At 49.9% G+C, this 16,484-nt stretch overlaps 2 protein-coding genes across 4 annotated transcripts in view; one reads left to right on the plus strand and one right to left on the minus strand.

The window, feature by feature from the left end:
- Window positions 1-673: 673 nt before the first annotated feature.
- Window positions 674-2,115, minus strand: Dusp28 (dual specificity phosphatase 28). The gene is made up of 2 exons (XM_052192105.1): window positions 1,683-2,115; window positions 674-1,568 (listed from the first exon to the last, which is right to left on the minus strand). Exons 1-2 carry the CDS (start codon window positions 2,049-2,051, stop codon window positions 1,446-1,448), a joined length of 492 nt encoding a protein of 163 aa, XP_052048065.1. The 5' UTR covers window positions 2,052-2,115; the 3' UTR covers window positions 674-1,445.
- Ankmy1 (ankyrin repeat and MYND domain containing 1) overlaps window positions 1,746-16,484 on the plus strand; it is a 52,212-nt gene continuing 37,473 nt past the window's right edge. For 2 of the 3 annotated variants that reach the window (XM_052192100.1, XM_052192102.1), the window contains exons 1-4: window positions 1,749-1,832; window positions 7,635-7,794; window positions 11,380-11,569; window positions 14,505-14,648. In XM_052192100.1, coding sequence (XP_052048060.1) covers window positions 7,652-7,794; window positions 11,380-11,569; window positions 14,505-14,648 — 477 coding nt within the window. In that variant the 5' untranslated portion in view covers window positions 1,749-1,832; window positions 7,635-7,651. Of the gene's footprint in view, window positions 1,833-7,634; window positions 7,795-11,379; window positions 11,570-14,504; window positions 14,649-16,484 lie in introns of all 3 variants that reach the window. The other variant, XM_052192101.1, reaches the window with a different exon arrangement.

A 16,484-nucleotide genomic window follows, 5' to 3' on the forward strand; every position in this document is an offset into this window, starting at 1 on the left:
TCTAGTCAAATTAGCAGGTCAGGAGATATGCCCTACTCTGATGGGAGGGCGGTGGCCTCTTGGAAGGCGGTGTGAGCTGGGATCAGCTACGCAATCGGGGTGAAAACCCGGGCATGAAGCTCCGTTCTCTGCAAGCTACTGCAGTTTCCATGGCCTGCCGGGGACGGGAGCAATGGTTCCTTTAAGGGACCTGGGGGAGGAAGCTCAGAGGTCAAATTAGCTAGCTTGTGCAGCAGTCTGGAAGTGGACAACATCAGCCATTCACCCCCACAGGACCGGTGCTCCATACAAAGCGTAGGGAGTGTGGCTTGTTCACCACAGCCAGAAACCAGAAGTGCAGGGGCAAGTGGAGAGGGTAGTGCCTACTACCAGCACCCCTGAGTCTTGATCTTGAACTGTGTACCTCACGTCTCCTTAACTTTGAGTTCTGCTAAGAAGCCTTTATTCTTCATTCTAAGGGAGAGTCCTCCACCTAGAGACCCAAATATGTCTTTATGCACAGAAGTGGATAGGACCAAACCCTTTAGGCTCTTCAGGGGGCAAAACAGGGGTTATTGTGTTGGGTGGTGACAGACTACAACCTGCAAGAAGAAGCTGATGCGACAAACCACTCAGGCCTCAGAGGCCATGAACAGGGGGGGTAGAAACGGGAAACCATAAATAGTAACTCAGGTTTTTTTTTTTTCTTCCCTTTCTTATTTATTCACCGATTAACCAGTGGACACACCTCTGTAATTTACACACGTTGTTCTTTGCTCGTCACCCACTACTTCTTTAGATCATGGCTACATTTGCAGGGTTCTGACGGAAACAGATGTCTAAGTGAGGCCGTGTCTGAACTACAAGAGCAATCAACACAATGGATGGGCCTGCCCGCCAGCTGGGGAAGGGAACGCACGGGACATAATGGTGGCTTGACAACGTTAGGTCAGGCGTTGATGTTGATACAGGTTAAGCAACCAGGTAGGAGGCGGGCGGCGGACCACGGTCGCTCAGCTGCCGTCTGCACCGCCTCCCTTCCATGGCATAGCAGCTGTAGGCCAAACATGGTGGGCCTATTAACTCCTGCTGGGAGACTCTAGGTTCATGTCTAAGGGACCAGAAAGAAGTTCAGGAGGCAGAGACGTTCTGCCTACAAACCCAGGTACTCCCTTGCACAGGCAGCCAGGACTCTGGTCTGTCACTCCCTATCAACTGTCCATAGGCTTCCCAGACTCTATCCTTCACGCAATTCCTCTACCTAAAACGTGCTGGTTTGGATTTGACCCAAACCTGATGAATAAACAAAACGCCCCCTTATTCAGTAGACACCCCTGTACTACCATCAAGAGGGTATACAACACCCGAGGGCAACACCCGAGGCCAGCTGCCTAGTAGAAAAAGGAGGGAGGCAACACCTCCTTTCGGTGTAGACCCTTGGTCACCCAGCAGCTGAACTGTGCGGTTTACTCCGGATCAGTGGGTTCCCGGGGCAGGATGGCCTGGGCCTGAAGGGTCTGTTCATACTTCTGCAGCTGAGCCCAGAAACCCAAGTTGGGCTCGGCTACCGGGCGGGCGCTCTTCACCATCTGTAACCAAGAGAGACCTGAATGCTAGTCCAGGGTGCAGAGGCTCCACCCCGGAAGAACCGCTCCTTCTCTTGTGGGACCCGCCCCGGAAGACCCGCCCCTGGCAGCTCGCACCTGGAAGGCGCGTTCCAGGCTGTGGCCGCGGTGCCGCATTAGGTAGGCGGTGCAGAGGGCGGCCGAGCGACTGCGGCCGTTCTTGCAGTACACCAGGCAGGAGCCGCCGCTGCGCACCGCGGCCTCCATGGCGGCACAGGTGGGCTCCAGGTGTGTCAGCAGGTCCTCGGCTGGGTCGTCGAACACGGGGACGCGCAGCTCGGCCACTCCGGGTGCGCGCGGCCCGGGCTGCTGGCGGGAGACGTTGACGCACAGAGTGATGCCCGCGCGCACCAGCAGCTCCGTCGCGCTCGCGGCTCGCGCATTCCCGATGTAGAGCGCGGGGGCGACGCGCGCGAACGGCGGCTGCGCGGTCTCGGAGGTGCCCATGACCTCTGCGACCACAGGTCATCTAGGGGCCGCGAGTTGCAGAGGTCCTTGCTCTGGCCACTAGGAGGCGACCTCTGCAGCTCGTTGGGCGGAGCCTTGCCTGTCCTCGGCTAGGGATTGGCTAAGTTGACAGTGGGTGGGGCCGGCAGCTGGCGATTTGGAGGGAGGCCCTGTCGTCTGTTTTGGTCTAGACGGGTGACCTGCCTCTTTAGTGAGGGCCAAGAGCTTGGTCCTCTGCCCAGGACAGCAGGCCATAGGTCAGTTGCAGCTTTATTCCCTTTCCTTAAACGCTTTCTAGTAAATCGTCCCTTGGCGCCCTCAACTTTTTCTTTGTAAAACATTCATATACAATTAAAACTACCACTTGAATTCGTGTCTTCATTGACCAGATTTTTTTTTTAAACTTAATTGTTAGTTGTTTGGGTCAGTACTGTGACTTCCCAAAGACTTTAGAATTATTTAGTGAGTCTGTGGAGATGGCCCCGTGGATGAAGGCACCAACTGTTGCTAAGCTTGATGACCCCGAGTTCTATTCCTGGAACGCACACGGTGGAAGGAGAGAACTGACTCTGCAAGTTGTCCTCTGACCTGCACGGGGGGGGGGGGGGGCGCCCTTTCATATGCACAAGCGCTCACAAAATAATTTTTAAAATTAGAAATAGAAGTCATTAGTGTTTATGAGAATCAATAGTTTTCCTCATGTCCAGAATTTTAGAGGATAGTTTTTGGGAAGTATCACCATCTCACAGCCTTAGATACTTAGTTAATTTCAGTTTCAATTTTGTTAGTGAAAAGTTTTGGTTTCACTTTCATGGTTACTATCTGCTAGAAGTCAGTTTCAATTACTCCTTATCTCTCTACCAGCCAGTCTTCAGTAATCTTGCCCAAAAGAAAAAAAATGCCTACACTCTCTCTTCCTACTACTAGGTCTTGGTGACTCCCAGGTCGTGACTGTAGCCTGTAGCTTGTAGCCTGGTCCTCTTGTGCTGAACACTTAACCTGCATCCAGGTTGGCCTGGCTGCCAGTCCCTGTGGAGGAGGCCTTACCAATAACTATCTTACCTTTTTAACCCCCTACGGAAGGAACTGACTTGACTTTCCTGGGACAGGAAAGCAGTATGTGGTCAGAAAACAGTTCAAACCTCAAAGAGGCCCAAGTTAAGTATGAATGACCATGGCTGGTAATGTGGGCCACGTCAGGTTGCCCCAAATTGCTTGTTCCAGTGTAGAAAGTTTCACCAGCATTTAGAGCCACAGAACAAAATTAAGGCATTTTTCAAATACATTGGTGGAAACGTCAGGTAAGTGGGTTACAGCAGAATGGGGAAATTTGGTACAGGTGTCAGATATTTTCTGATGACATGGGGTTAGAGGAAGCTAGTAGTCTGTTAATGCAGTCCAAACGGTTTTAACGCTTAGCCACGGATTTTAGGGTTCAAATTGAGGACATGGTTGCTCCAAGATATGGTTAAACCGAAGGTTTTTGTTTTTATTTTGTGTTTTCAAGACAGGGTTTCTCTGTGTAGCCCTGGCTGTCCTGAAACTCTTGCAGACCAGGCTGGCCTCAAACTCGGAGATCTGCCTGCCTCTGCCTCCCTAGTGCTGGGATCAAAGGTATGCACCAGCATTGCCCCGCAGAAGGTTTTTATTATAGAAATGGGGATGAGTCTATGTGCATCTCTCCGAGAGAGAGAGAGAGAGAGAGAGAGAGAGAGAGAGAGAGAGAGAGAACACGAACGAACATGGCCAGAAGACTGCACTAGGCCTTTGGAGGAGAGGAGAAGGAAGAGCAAGAGAGATGAAAGAGAAAAAGAGAAAAGTGGACCAAGAGAGGGGCAAAAGGAGGGAGCGTCGCTGAAATAGGGTTATAAGGACAATGTGGGAGGGCGCCTGTGAGCTGAGAAGTTTGGGGCAAGGGGCAGGCATTCCTTCAGGGCTCCGCCCCACAGTTACCTGGCAACAGCCAGGTATGCCTGACTCAGTATAAAAGGGGCTTTTCGCCCCTCACCCTCCTACCCTCTTCCCTCTCTGTCTCTTCTCTCCCCATTCTCCTCTCTCGCCACCCCATACCCGAAATAAGTTCTATTCTATACCTGTATAGTACAGAATACTATACTATGGCTGGCACCTCTGGGGGAAGAGGCCCGCGGAGGCACCCTCTTCCACCTCACAATACTTTGTCTCTATCAAATACTTCCTGGTTCGTTCTTCTTTTTATTTATTTATTTATTTATTTATTTTTATTAAACACAACAAGCATGGACTCTGAAATGTGTAACAATACTTTTGGTACTGAGGGAGCCTGGAGACCAGTGCGTGCTTTGCCGTGCCGCTAGGCACCGTGGACAACCATTCGCCCCTGCTGACAGTCATAAGGAAATGGCGCGGGTGCGGGGTGGGGGGTTGGGGGGGCAGCCAGCCTCACAAGTGCTCGAGGAATGCGGGGAGTGCCAGCCAGAAGCAGACGCGGGCAATGCACGGCCATTAGGGGGCGCTAGTGAGAGCCCACAGTCATTTAACTCTGGACTTGTACTGTTCCAGCTCTCTGCGGTCTCAGTGTTCTGACTGTCCAATACGTAGCGTGCAATCTTTAGCACACTAAAGATGTGCTATTTTTCTACTAACGATATTCCCTTAGTTTATAGGAGCCACCCACTCGGGTGTAGATTCCTCTAGGAGCAAGCTTTGTACGTTCCTGTATGTCAGGGAAGCCTCACACCCTGAGATGCTATCTTGTTACCTTTCTGTTGCCGTTCTATTTGGGGCTCAGAGCTACAGAGGGTAGAAGAATCCATGACCATCACGGAGGAGAGTATAGAACAGGCATGACTCAGAAACAGTAATGAGAGCAACAATCAGAGAGGGAGGGGAGAGGGGGAGGGGAAGAGGGGGAGCGCGCTGGCACTAGCTAACTGAAAATGTGACATGCTTTTGAAACCACAAGTCCTGCCTCTAGTGACATACTTTCCCAACCAGACTCTGATCTCCTATTTCACACTCGGTTCTACGGAGCGCACATGTTGCTTACCAAGTCTGTCTACCTCTGGGCTGTCCCCAGGGTGGCTGGAATATACTTTCTGAAGCTGAGGTTTTCTGGCGATGAGTCCTGACTCTGCCAAGTTGTGCTGATTGAGCATTAGTGTGAGTTTACAAATCAGTTCAATGGGTCATGACCACATTCTTATTTTTCAATACAAATAGTGAAAAGAACAGAATACACGAATTATTGGGTGTGTGCATGTAGTGGGTAAACTCTTTATGAACCTTTTCTGAGCTTTGTTTTGCCACAGTACAAAAGGGGTCTTGGGATACTGCCTTGCTGTCTTAAACAGCCTCCTTTGGGTTGACAGTTAACGTTTAAGCTCTGAGAGGACCCATGGGACAGAATAGCTCTACATAGAACAGCGCTGCCGTTCGACCTTCAGCCTGGACTTTGAAGCCCCTATTGTCCTTCATACCACTCAACAGTCTTGAGTACAGGCTACATTCTTGCAGCAGCAGCAGCACATGAGAACTGCCCACAGGCGCTGCTCAGGCCTGCTGAAGACGGTTGACTCAGAGACGCTGGGATAGGCCCAGAAAGCCTGCCCTTACCTCGTCGTCTGTGGCTCTGTATGTGCTGGCATTTTCTTTTCTTTTCTTTTCTTTTCTTTTCTTTTTTTTTTTTTTATAAAAGATTTATTTATTATATGTTAAGTACACTGTAGCTGCCTTCATACACTTCAAAGAGGGCATCAGATTTCATTACGGATGGTTGTGAGCCACCATGTGGTTGCTGGGATTTGAACTCAGGGCCTTCTGAAGAGCAGTCAGTGCTCTTAACCGCTCAGCCATCTCTCCAGCCCCTGGCGTTTTCACGCATCATGTAGTCAGTCTTAAGTTACTTAAAGTCAAAGGGCCAAAACAGGAGTGAACACACACACACACACACACATACACACACACACACTTTAAACAATGGGATTTTTCACTTAGCACATGTCACATATTTATGTGCTTTTTCTGATGACAGTTTTGGGCTTAGGCCAATTGATGGGTACACATCATCAGTGGTACCCTGTATGTTTTTGCCTTCCAGTTTTGTGAGACCCTAAAATCACTTTATAGACAACTGAGGCAGAGTCCTTTTGGAATTTCACTTTTCTCACCATTGGTTCCAAATGTCAAAATGGGGTCCAGTTTGTGATTTCCAGTGGTCTTCCTTGTTAACTTTTCAGTCTTTGTTTTAGTAGAGAAGCCCCACCCCCAGCCAGTGAGTCACCGAGTGCTATAGCAACCGCAGCGCCTCAGCAGGCACCTTCACTCTGCAGCCACCCATTTGGCGAGGAAAGCCGCTAATTTGCTGAAAGCAAGTTGGCCTGAGATCAGTTTCCAGTCATCAATCCCTGGAATCTGCCAAGTTTACCGATTCACCAAAATTGAAAAAGCTACTGTTACTAGGTTTTCTTAACGAGTGTTAGCATATTATGAAAACATTCCTTTTGGGGAGGGATAGGACCTCGGGATGATGCAAGATCTCACTCTGGTCCGGGCCACCCTCTAACTTGGAATGATTCTCCTGCCTCAGCCTCTTAAGTGCTGGGATGAATTCTCCACTATACCTGGGGAACGTATATGACAAACTGTGGAAATACAGCTTCTTGATCTTTGTATGCTAAGCGCCCATGTATGCATTTATGAATATAAACACAATTTTGGCACATCATGTCTGTTGGTCCAGTCTCACTCTCTGCACCTCCTCCTAAGGCCCATGGGACCTCAGCACACTGGTATCCAGCCACTCACTGTTCCTCTGCCTCTGGACATACGCTCCTGAGCATCCTGTCTGCAGCCCTGTCCTGAAAGGCCCGCTCCTCGAGGTCGCTCCCTCTGCCAGGATCAGGCTGCGCGCACTGCATAAAGTTGAACTTGGCAATCAGACGGCCTAATGAAGCCTTGGCTGCAGGGTCTTTCCCCTCCCCCCCCCCCAAGCTTTCTCCTCATGAGTGCTGGAAGCTTCCAGCCCAGAGGCTAATTCACAGTGGGTCTGACCGGCTAGGCCAGCATCCACAGAAGGGCTTGAGCATTAGCGGCGGCAGAGCCAGCTTTCCCCGCTGAGGGATTGGTGGTGTCCGTGGCAATCGCAGCTCGGGTAGCGAATTAGCCAATTAGCGAGATTTGTCCAGTGGCGGTGTGAATGGGGTAGTGAAGGGAGGAGTCAGCACAACTTGGCTCGGATTGGCTGTAGCTAGGCGTGACCGTCTCCGTGGCAACGTGACGCACTCCTGTACTGGGTTTACCCGATTTCTCTTAGATACTTCGTTGTTCTGAGACGCTTGGTGTGATTTAGACCAAGGTTTCTGTCTGCTGAGGTCAGTGGCTGAGGCTAGATCCCACATGGTCTTGACGGCCCTTGCAGTGGCGACCATTTATGGGAAGGCCAGGGAACCCTGATCCACCGCCCCTCCCCGACCTGCAAAGGCCAGTGAGCCCTTAGGAGCTAGAGGGGTATACTAGAAGATTCTGAATAGGGCTGCAGCAGTTCCCCCAGCTGCCACTGTCCACGGTCCTGAGGGCGAATTGTGACCACCGATTTGTTTCTAGGTTTGAAGAGGAGAGATATGGAAGAAGTTCGTTCTCTTGTTACCCCGGACTCCCAAGGCTCGAAAACTTTTAGCTCCAGAGGTCTGGAGGGGCAAAGTGGTCCATCTCTTGACACTGAGAGCCAGGATTCCGTGAAGAGCTACACCTTCTTCTCCAGAAGGTGCAGGGGGACTCGCGGGCAGGAAGGTGTAATCCAGTACCCTGGGGCCAAGCATCAGCTGGAGTTTAATATTGGGGCAGTCCTTAAAAATTCCCTAAAAAGGGAATGTGGTATGGTGGCACTCTACTTTAATCATGGCATTGGGGAGACAGAGGCAGATCTCTATCAGTTCAAGGCCAGCCTGGCCTACGGAGAGTAATCCAGGTCACTTAGGGCCGTAGAGCGAGACCCTGCCTGCAGTATTCCTATTATTACCGCTACTGCAACTGCACTACTGCTACGACTACTAAATTGCTAATTTTACCCTCCCAGCCTAGTCGAGAGAGAGAGAGAGAGAGAGAGAGAGAGAGAGAGAGAGAGAGAGAGAGAGAGAGAAACTCAATATTATACCAATCCAAGGGAAAAAAGGATGTGTATGTGGTAGTTGGCATCCTGCGCCTGTTCTTTTTTTTTTTTTTTTTTAAGATTTATTTATTTATATGTATATGGATACATTGTTGCTGTCTTCAGACACACCAGAAGAGCGCATCAGATTCCATTACAGATGGTTGTGAGCCACCATGTGGTTGCTGGGAATTGAACTCAGGACCTCTAGAAGAGCTGTCTGTGCTCTCAACCTCTGAACCATCTCTCCAGCCCCTGGATTTGGTTTTTTTCAAGACAGGGTTTCTCTGTATAACTGTTCTGGAACTCACTCTGTAGACCAGGCTGGCCTCAAACTCAGAAATCCGCCTGCCTCTGCCTCCCAGAATGCTCGGATTACAGGTGTGCGCCACCACCGCCCGGCCCACACCTGTTCTTAGGATTGTCAACAGAGTGCACTTCCAGGCCACTGAAGGAATGGTTCTGTTCCATCCGGTTAGCAGCACAGCTCCTTCACTGCTCCCTTGTTAACTGTAGGGGCTGCTTGGGCCAGGGTCCTCAGCAGAGCCTTGCTGTAATAAGTCCCCACCTGCGGGGCTGCTTGGCCCTGCAAGGGGCTGGGCTTGAATGCGTGTGTGCCTCCAAATTCTTGTTGACGCTTTAATCCCAATCCAGTGGTGCTTGGAGACTAGACTCGGGAAGGCCATTAACTTCAGATGAGGTCATGAGGGTGGAGACTCCTGATAGGACTGGAGTTCTTATAGCGAGAGGGACAGACTAGGGCTCTGATTTTTTTCTTCTTTCTCCTCTCTACCTTTTCTCTGCCGACCAGAGCTCACATCCACAAGGTTTTAGAAAACAAGGCTTCATGAGCACAGACACACTGATACCTGGACCTCAGGAGGGCGTCCAGGCCCTAAAACCATGTGGTTTACAATAGCTGCCCAGCAGACACACACAGTGTCTGTCTCACAGACAGGAGGAAGGGATCCAGGAACCCAGTTAGGATGGGCAATGGGACGTGGCAGAGCCGGTGACTGGGCCCCTTCTGTGCCAGCTACCCATCTCTAATGCCTCCTCACTGGCCTTTCCAGATCTCTCAGTCATAGTCTGATTTTCTCGGTTGACATCACAATTATTATTTTTTTTCCAGGAGAAACATTCCCCTTCTTTCTTCTTATTGATAACCCTTTCCAAAAATTATCCAAATGGTCCTTGTGCCATGTTGGGAAGGGAACTTCAGGCCAGGTCTCACTTTGTTAATATCTCTGTCAAAAAAAAAAATGCCAAGGTTACATGGTGCAATACAGACTCTGTCCTCACACAGTGCTGGATCGCACAGTGCTGGATCGCACAGTGCTGGAGGCAGAAGCCCAAGAGCAAAGGGCCTCAGGCTTGGCCTTCTTCCAGAGATCTCTCCCTGGCGTGTACTGACCTCCCTCTGTCTGTGTTTCATCTCCCATTTATGTGTCTCTATGCCCAGAAGGTGTCCTTATGAGAACTAGTCATCCTGGCCTAGGGCCCAACCTACTCATAGGAAGGACATTCCTGAGCTACTGGTGTTTAGGATTCCAGCATTAGGATTCCAACTCATGGCTGGGAATGTGGCTCAGTTGTAGTGTTTGTCAGGCAGGCACAAAGCCCTGGGTTCAACCCCTCCAGATCAGCACAAACCTGTCACGGCAGTGAGCAGCTGCAGTTCCACACCTGGGAGGTAGAGGCCGGAGGGTGGGAGTTCATGATCACCATAGGCTGCATGTTGTCTGAGGTATGTTGGTGCCACAGGAAGACCTGTTGAATAGGGGAGAAGGAAAGAAAAAAAAAAGAATTTACAACAGTCCACAACAGTGTCTTCTGCCTTGTCATGATAGTTTGAGTATCTGTCCTTCCTGGATTCTTTTTGTGTAATGATACAGAAATAATATAATACACCAAATATGTCATCTTCTCACAGTGGGAGCCTTTCTTTATTGACTGAGCTTAGGTTCAATGGGTCTTTACAGGCTCTTGAGATCTTGCTGATGTGCTGGGCCAGGGGTGTGTTAGTCAGGCTTCTTCAACAACAGAATTGACAAAGTACATATGTTATATTCTGTCATATATAACATGTAACACATAATATATAACATTTAATACACACATGATGTATTAAAGTGGCCTACAGACTGTGATAGTCCAACAATTGCTGTCTCCTGAAAGAAAGGTCAAGAATCTGGTAGTTGTTTAGACCACAGGTTGGATGTCTCAGTTGATCTTCAGTCTTTGCTGTAATACCAAAGAAGTAGGTTCTACCAACAGTGAAGGGATTCCTCTGCAGCAGGATAGATAAACTTGCCCAGAAGAGTGAGGACAAGCAGGCAAAAGACAAGCTTCCTCCTCCACGTCCTTTTACACAGGCTACAGACAGATGGTGAGGCCTGGATTTATCGAGAATCTTCTCTCCTTAGATGATTCAGCCCAGGAAATCTTTTGCAGGTGTGCCCAACTGCTTAGGTTCTAGTTGATTCCAGTTGTAGTTAAGTTGACAACCACGGTTAACTGTCACGGGGTCTGATGGATCCCATGCTGTGTGCTGCTGGCCTAGCCACCAGCCAGACCTTGGGCTGGGTCTGTCTCCAGCGCATCAGCACACGGCACCCCAAGAGAGCTGAGAGGAAGCTGAGGCGAGTGGGTTTAGGCTGAGATCAACACAAGGTTGAGAGTGGAGCAAACCTGCCTTGGGCGCAGTTCTCCCTACTGCCGTCCACACATTCTGCATCTGTCCATCTGTCTGTCAGTTTACTACCCCTCCAGGTCTCCTCAGATCTTTCCTGGATCTATCTGTGTGTTCTGTGTGTTTTCTGTGTGTTCTGTGTGTTCGTTCGAGTGTCTGTTTCTTGCCCAGCCTAGGGCTCATCCTGCCAGCTCAGAAGGGAGGACTGTGCTGTCTGGAACACATCTGTGTTTGAGGCACATCCGTCTGGAAATAGCTAGAGGGGCTGACCGGTCCTATCGTGGGTGGGTGCATTTACTGTTGTCAGTTCGTGCCTTTCCTCCTCAGTTCATTTTCTGTGCGACCCTGGCAATCATTGCATCCTGTGTGCCTCAGTTTCCCTTCGAGGAGATCTGGAGTCTTGGGGCTATCCGGAGAGTGACGTGAGATGGGGGGGGGGGGGGTTGCTCTGCGTGGAGAGACTCCTCCAGCGTTCCTCATTGCTCCTCCTTCGCTTCCTGCCTTTCTAGGGGCCGTCCAGGGGGTCTCAGAGAGGATGAGGAGGAGTCTGAAGGCACCGTGGGGGATCAGGACCTGAAGGGGGCCTACATGCAGCTCGTCCAAGGCGTTCAGGAGTGGCAGGATGGCTGTGTTTACAAAGGGGAGTTCGGACTCAACATGAAGCTTGGATACGGCGAGTTCTCTTGGCCCACAGGCGAGGTGGGTGGCTCCAGTAGGGCCCTCTTTCCCGAGAGCAGGTGTCGTGGACCTTTGAAGTGACCCACAGGATAGGACTAAGGCTTTCTACAGACATTTCCACATCACGTTGTGGGGTCTGGGAGGCTATGGCTGAAGAAGAGACTTTTTTTAAAAAGATTTATTATTATAGGTAAGTACACCTAAGTACACTGTAACTGTCTTCAGACACTCCAGAAGAAGGCATCAGACCCCATTACAGATGATTGTGAGCCACCATGTGGTTGCTGGGATTTGAACTCAGGACCTCTGGAAGAGCAGTCAGTGCTCTTAACCGCTGAGCCATCTCTCCAGCCCAGTTCCCTGTCTTTTTTTTTTTTAAGTTGCTCACTGAGTGCAATTAGTATTCCTCACATTTACAGGAGTGTGGGGCTCCCCACTGGGGCATAGGGCAGCCTGCCAGCGGCCACAACCCGGGAGAAAATTGGCTTTCTCATCCCCAGCAGCCATTAACTGCCAATCAATATTTCCCGAGCTAGGACTGGGTCCCGGGAATCTTGTGCTGCAGACACTGAGTTCAAGAGTGCAGTGGCCAGGGCATGCCCTGAAAGCAACTTTTTAGGGATCTCCACTCATCCTCCGACTCTCACAATGTCTCCCCACTTCTTCTACAATGTTCCCTGAGTCTTGGGAGAGGGAGATAGATGTAGGCATCCCACTTAGGGCTGAGTACTTATCAATCACCTAGTCTCAGTACTTTGACAAGTTAAGAATCTCTGTACTGACTCCTGCCTATGGTGAGAAAGCTTTCCTGGCCAAGGGCGAGGGCAGCACTAATCTACGCATATAAATAGTTAGAAGGCAGCTCGACAATCTATTGATCTGGCCAAACAACAGTAGTGAGATCCTTCCAGGAGAGCAAAATGTTTTAAAACTTCAAATTTCTGCAGAGACTCATGTATTTTACCTTCCTGAAATTGCTTGCTGTTTAAGATTAAAATGATGGTATAGAATGCCCTTAACTATAAAGTGGAAATGCACCTAGGACCCCTTTGCTATGCCTAGGACCTAAGTGGAGACTTCTTGGAGACAGGGACCCAAAACTGAGCCCATGACCAAATAACTTTGTCTGTGTTTTCTGGTGTCAGTGGTAGGGTAGGATGGCTCAGTGTGTAGCCAAAGGGTGTGTCTGAAGCCTGGTCTCATCAGCAGGGGAGCAGTGCTTGTTCCGTTTGGTTTTCTATTCTCTATGTCTAGGGCAGCCCAGGAGCTGGCACTGCAGCCTCTCCAGTCTGGTGCTGCTCACGGCATCTGGGGAGTCCTGGGCTCTGTTCCCTGTGTGGCTCTGCCCGTGGAAGGGCTTTCTCTAACTTGGTACCTGAGACTAGAGTTACCTGGCCCAGTCCTTCCTCCAGCATCAAGTCCCTCCCATTTGTTCAAGGAACAGGAGAAGGAACAGGAACTTCTCAGCCTTGTTTCTAAAGCCCCATGAACCCAGCTCCAGTCCGGAGGCTGTGCTGATCTAGGCATCTGTGGCCTGGGCAGGGCAGAGGTAGGCATGCTGTGGCCATCTACTCTTTCTGTGGAAGTATTTCAGAGTAGGGGAGTTACACAAAGGTGGGATAGGTGGGGAGTGTGTATGAATCACTGGAGGTGTTTTTACTTAGAGGAGAGCAATAGGGATCATCGTAAACAGCAAAGTTGTTTATGATGGTGTCTTAGGGTTTCATTGCTGTGAAGAGGCATCATGACCAAGGCAACTCTTATAAAGGCAAACATGTAACTGGGGCTGGCTTAGAGTCTCAGAATTCAGTCCATCATCACCACGGCAGGAAGCACGGCAGTGTGCAGGCAGACATGGTGCTGGAGGAGCCGAGAGTTCTACATCTTGATCCAAATGCAGCCAGAAGGAGACTGTGTGTCACATTGGGCATATCTTGAGCTTAGGGGATCTCAAAGCCCACCTACACAGTAACAAACTTCCTCCAACAGGTTACACCCCTAATGTCACTCCCTGTGGCCAAGCATTCAAACATATGGATCTATGGGAGCCAAACCTAGTCATACCACCACAGATGGGGTCTGAGGAGAACTGAAGTGTCAGGATGGGAAGAAGGGCCTGAGTCCTCTGAGACCCTGAGTAGGAGCAGCTGTGGGCAGAGCCTCCAGCAGTCCTGGAACACACGGGTGTCAGGAGCCAGTTTGGGGCTCCCTGTTGATGGTGATGCTTAAGTGTTTGTGCCTCAAGTCTTCATCTGGCTTCTCACTTGCCCACTGCTAATGGGTTCTTCACAAACCATCGCCCAGGGCTCCTGGCCCAGCATCTTCTGAGGATGGAGATGTCATCTGACAGCATACAGGTCAAGTGCAGAGCCCGGGGGACTGGTGACACCTCTCTTCGCTCTCCCATGCCCTTTAATATACTCTCCTGACAGGCTCAGGCAGGACAAGGGCAGAGGCTCACAGTGGACCCAGTACTGAGGAGTCATAAATCAACCCTACCTTGTTCTCAGCCGGGCTCAGGGTCCCCCACCAGCAAGCATCCTCCGGCCAGCCTGGCCTCTGTTACCTGATGGAGAGCTCACTAGGGTGGGGTCAGCACTCCTAAGAGGGGAGGGTTCTGCCAAACCCAGGATGGGTGCTGGCCCGGCAGCAGCTCTATGCAGTTCTAAACCTCCAAAGCTAGCCCAGCCCACAGCAGAGGGTAGGGAAGGTGACGTCTCGGGCTGACTGCCTGGAGACCTCTCTGGATATCCTGAGTGAAGAATGCCAGTTATCACATTGGCCACCTGGACTAGAAGAAGTCTTGTGTCTGGGCTCCCAAGAGGCCTATCACAGCCCTGTGGTCCTCATTCAACCAGGTGGTGTAGCCTGGCTCAGCAGTTACCTGCAAGGTTGGGGTTCCAAAGGTAAGTGTCTTGTCCTAGATAGGAGGCTCACGGACCTCTCCTCTCCATAGGCCTATCGTGGGCAGTTTTACCGGGACCATTACCACGGCATGGGCACCTACACGTGGCCGGATGGCTCCAGCTTCACGGGCACGTTTTATCTCAGCCAACGAGAAGGCTACGGCACCATGTACACGAAAACAAAGTTATTCCAGGTGAGGCGATCCTGTGATCACATGACAGTGGGACTGCCCGTATGTTTATGAGGGTCTGGCTGCTGTGTGGTCACCTGAGGGGCAGGGTTACTGTGTGTTTACATGAGGGGAGAGGGTGCTGTGTTGTTGGGAGGGGTAGTACCACGATGTGTTTATGTCTGGAGGGGCTTCTGTGTGTTTAGATGAAGAGAGGGTGCAGCTATTATCTAGGACACTTGAGAAAAAGATACTTAGGTTCTGGAAAAGTTAAAATAGAAGTATCTATCTCACTTTAGTGACTAATACTACCAATAATAAGAATCTAAATTAAAAATGAGAATGCATCTATATATTCCCAGAGGGATGTTTTCATGTTATGTATCTTTTAGATTAAAAGTACCATAAATATTTATTTTAATATGCAAAATTGTTCTTTCTAATACATATTATTTTTTTACCCTGGAAGGAAAAATACACATACCCTTCCACCACTTAATTTATTACATATAATTCACAATTATATGCACTCTATCATTAGCAATTTTTGATATCCCTCACCCATATCCCCCGCCCCATGCCTAGGTAGTAAGTGTCCCCTCTAGTTAGCCATGGCTAACCTGCTGCCTGTAATTGCAGGAGAGGGCCACAAGGTGGAGCCCTGCAGAGCCATTCTGGCTTTTCCTCTTGGCCTGCATGGCAGATCCTGCCTCATGGCCCAGTGCTCCTGTTGTTTCTTTGGTTACTTAAGTTTCTATGGTGTGGAATCACCACAGCTTAACTGAAAGACCTTTAGACTGTTTCCTATTTGGGTCGATTGTGACTAAAGCTGCTGTGCACACACGCTTAGCTGGGTTTTGTGTGTGCATGTAAACGGTAAATGCATGTTTTCAGTTCCCTGGGAAACTTCTAAGTGCAGTCTGAGGCCATGTGCCTGGATGCTCCGCTGCTAGGCTGTCTGTCCTGACCAGCAGATGCAGGGTGCCAGTCTGCACCCCTGTGATCCTTGCTACATTCCCAGCCCCCTTTTCACTCATTTTGAGATAGTGTCTGATCAAGCTGCACAGGCTGGCCTCGAACTCACCGGGGAACTCAGGCAGGTCTCAACTCTGCAATCTTCCTGCCCAGCTTTCCAAATAGCTGGGGTTACAGGCCTTTATCTCCGTGCCTACCCAGCATGGCTCACCTTGTAGTGTTTGTGCTTTTGTTTTTTATTTTTTGTTTTTTGTTTTTTTGTTTTTTTTGTTTTTTTTTATTTTTTGTTTTTGTTTTTTTTTTTTTAAATCTGTTTGTTCATGTGGAGGTCAGAGAACAACTTTGTGGAGTTGGTTTCACATTTACATTGGTTTAGAGAATGGACCTCTGGTCACTGGGTTTGTATAGCAAGTCTCTTTATGTGCTAACTTCTCATCCACACAAGACTAACTTTAAATATTATACATATTCTCTCTCTCTCTGTCTCTCTCTGTCTCTGTCTTCCTTTTCATCCTGAAGACCTCAGGACCACAGTTTCCCATCATTCCTCTCCCCTAAATCTCTCACTCCCCATTTCCCCTCTGTTCCCCCATTCACTCCTCCTCCATTTCTCTTCAGAAAAAGGCAGGCCTCCCATGGACCTCAACTAACCACTGCATATGGAGTTTCAGTAAGACTAGGCACCGCCCCTCATACTGCGGCTGGATGGGGCAATCCGGGAGGAAAGGGTCCCTAAAGCAGGCAAAAGAACCAGAGACAGACGCCCCCTGCTCCCACTGCTGCGAGTCCCACAAGAAGACCAGGCCACACAACTGTAGCCTACATGCAGAGCCCCAAGGCCAACTTCTAAGTGCATTTCAGCAGTTGTTTCCACACTCACATACA

This window comes from Apodemus sylvaticus, chromosome 9, assembly GCF_947179515.1.
Source record: "Apodemus sylvaticus chromosome 9, mApoSyl1.1, whole genome shotgun sequence".
Taxonomy (NCBI): domain Eukaryota; kingdom Metazoa; phylum Chordata; class Mammalia; order Rodentia; family Muridae; genus Apodemus; species Apodemus sylvaticus.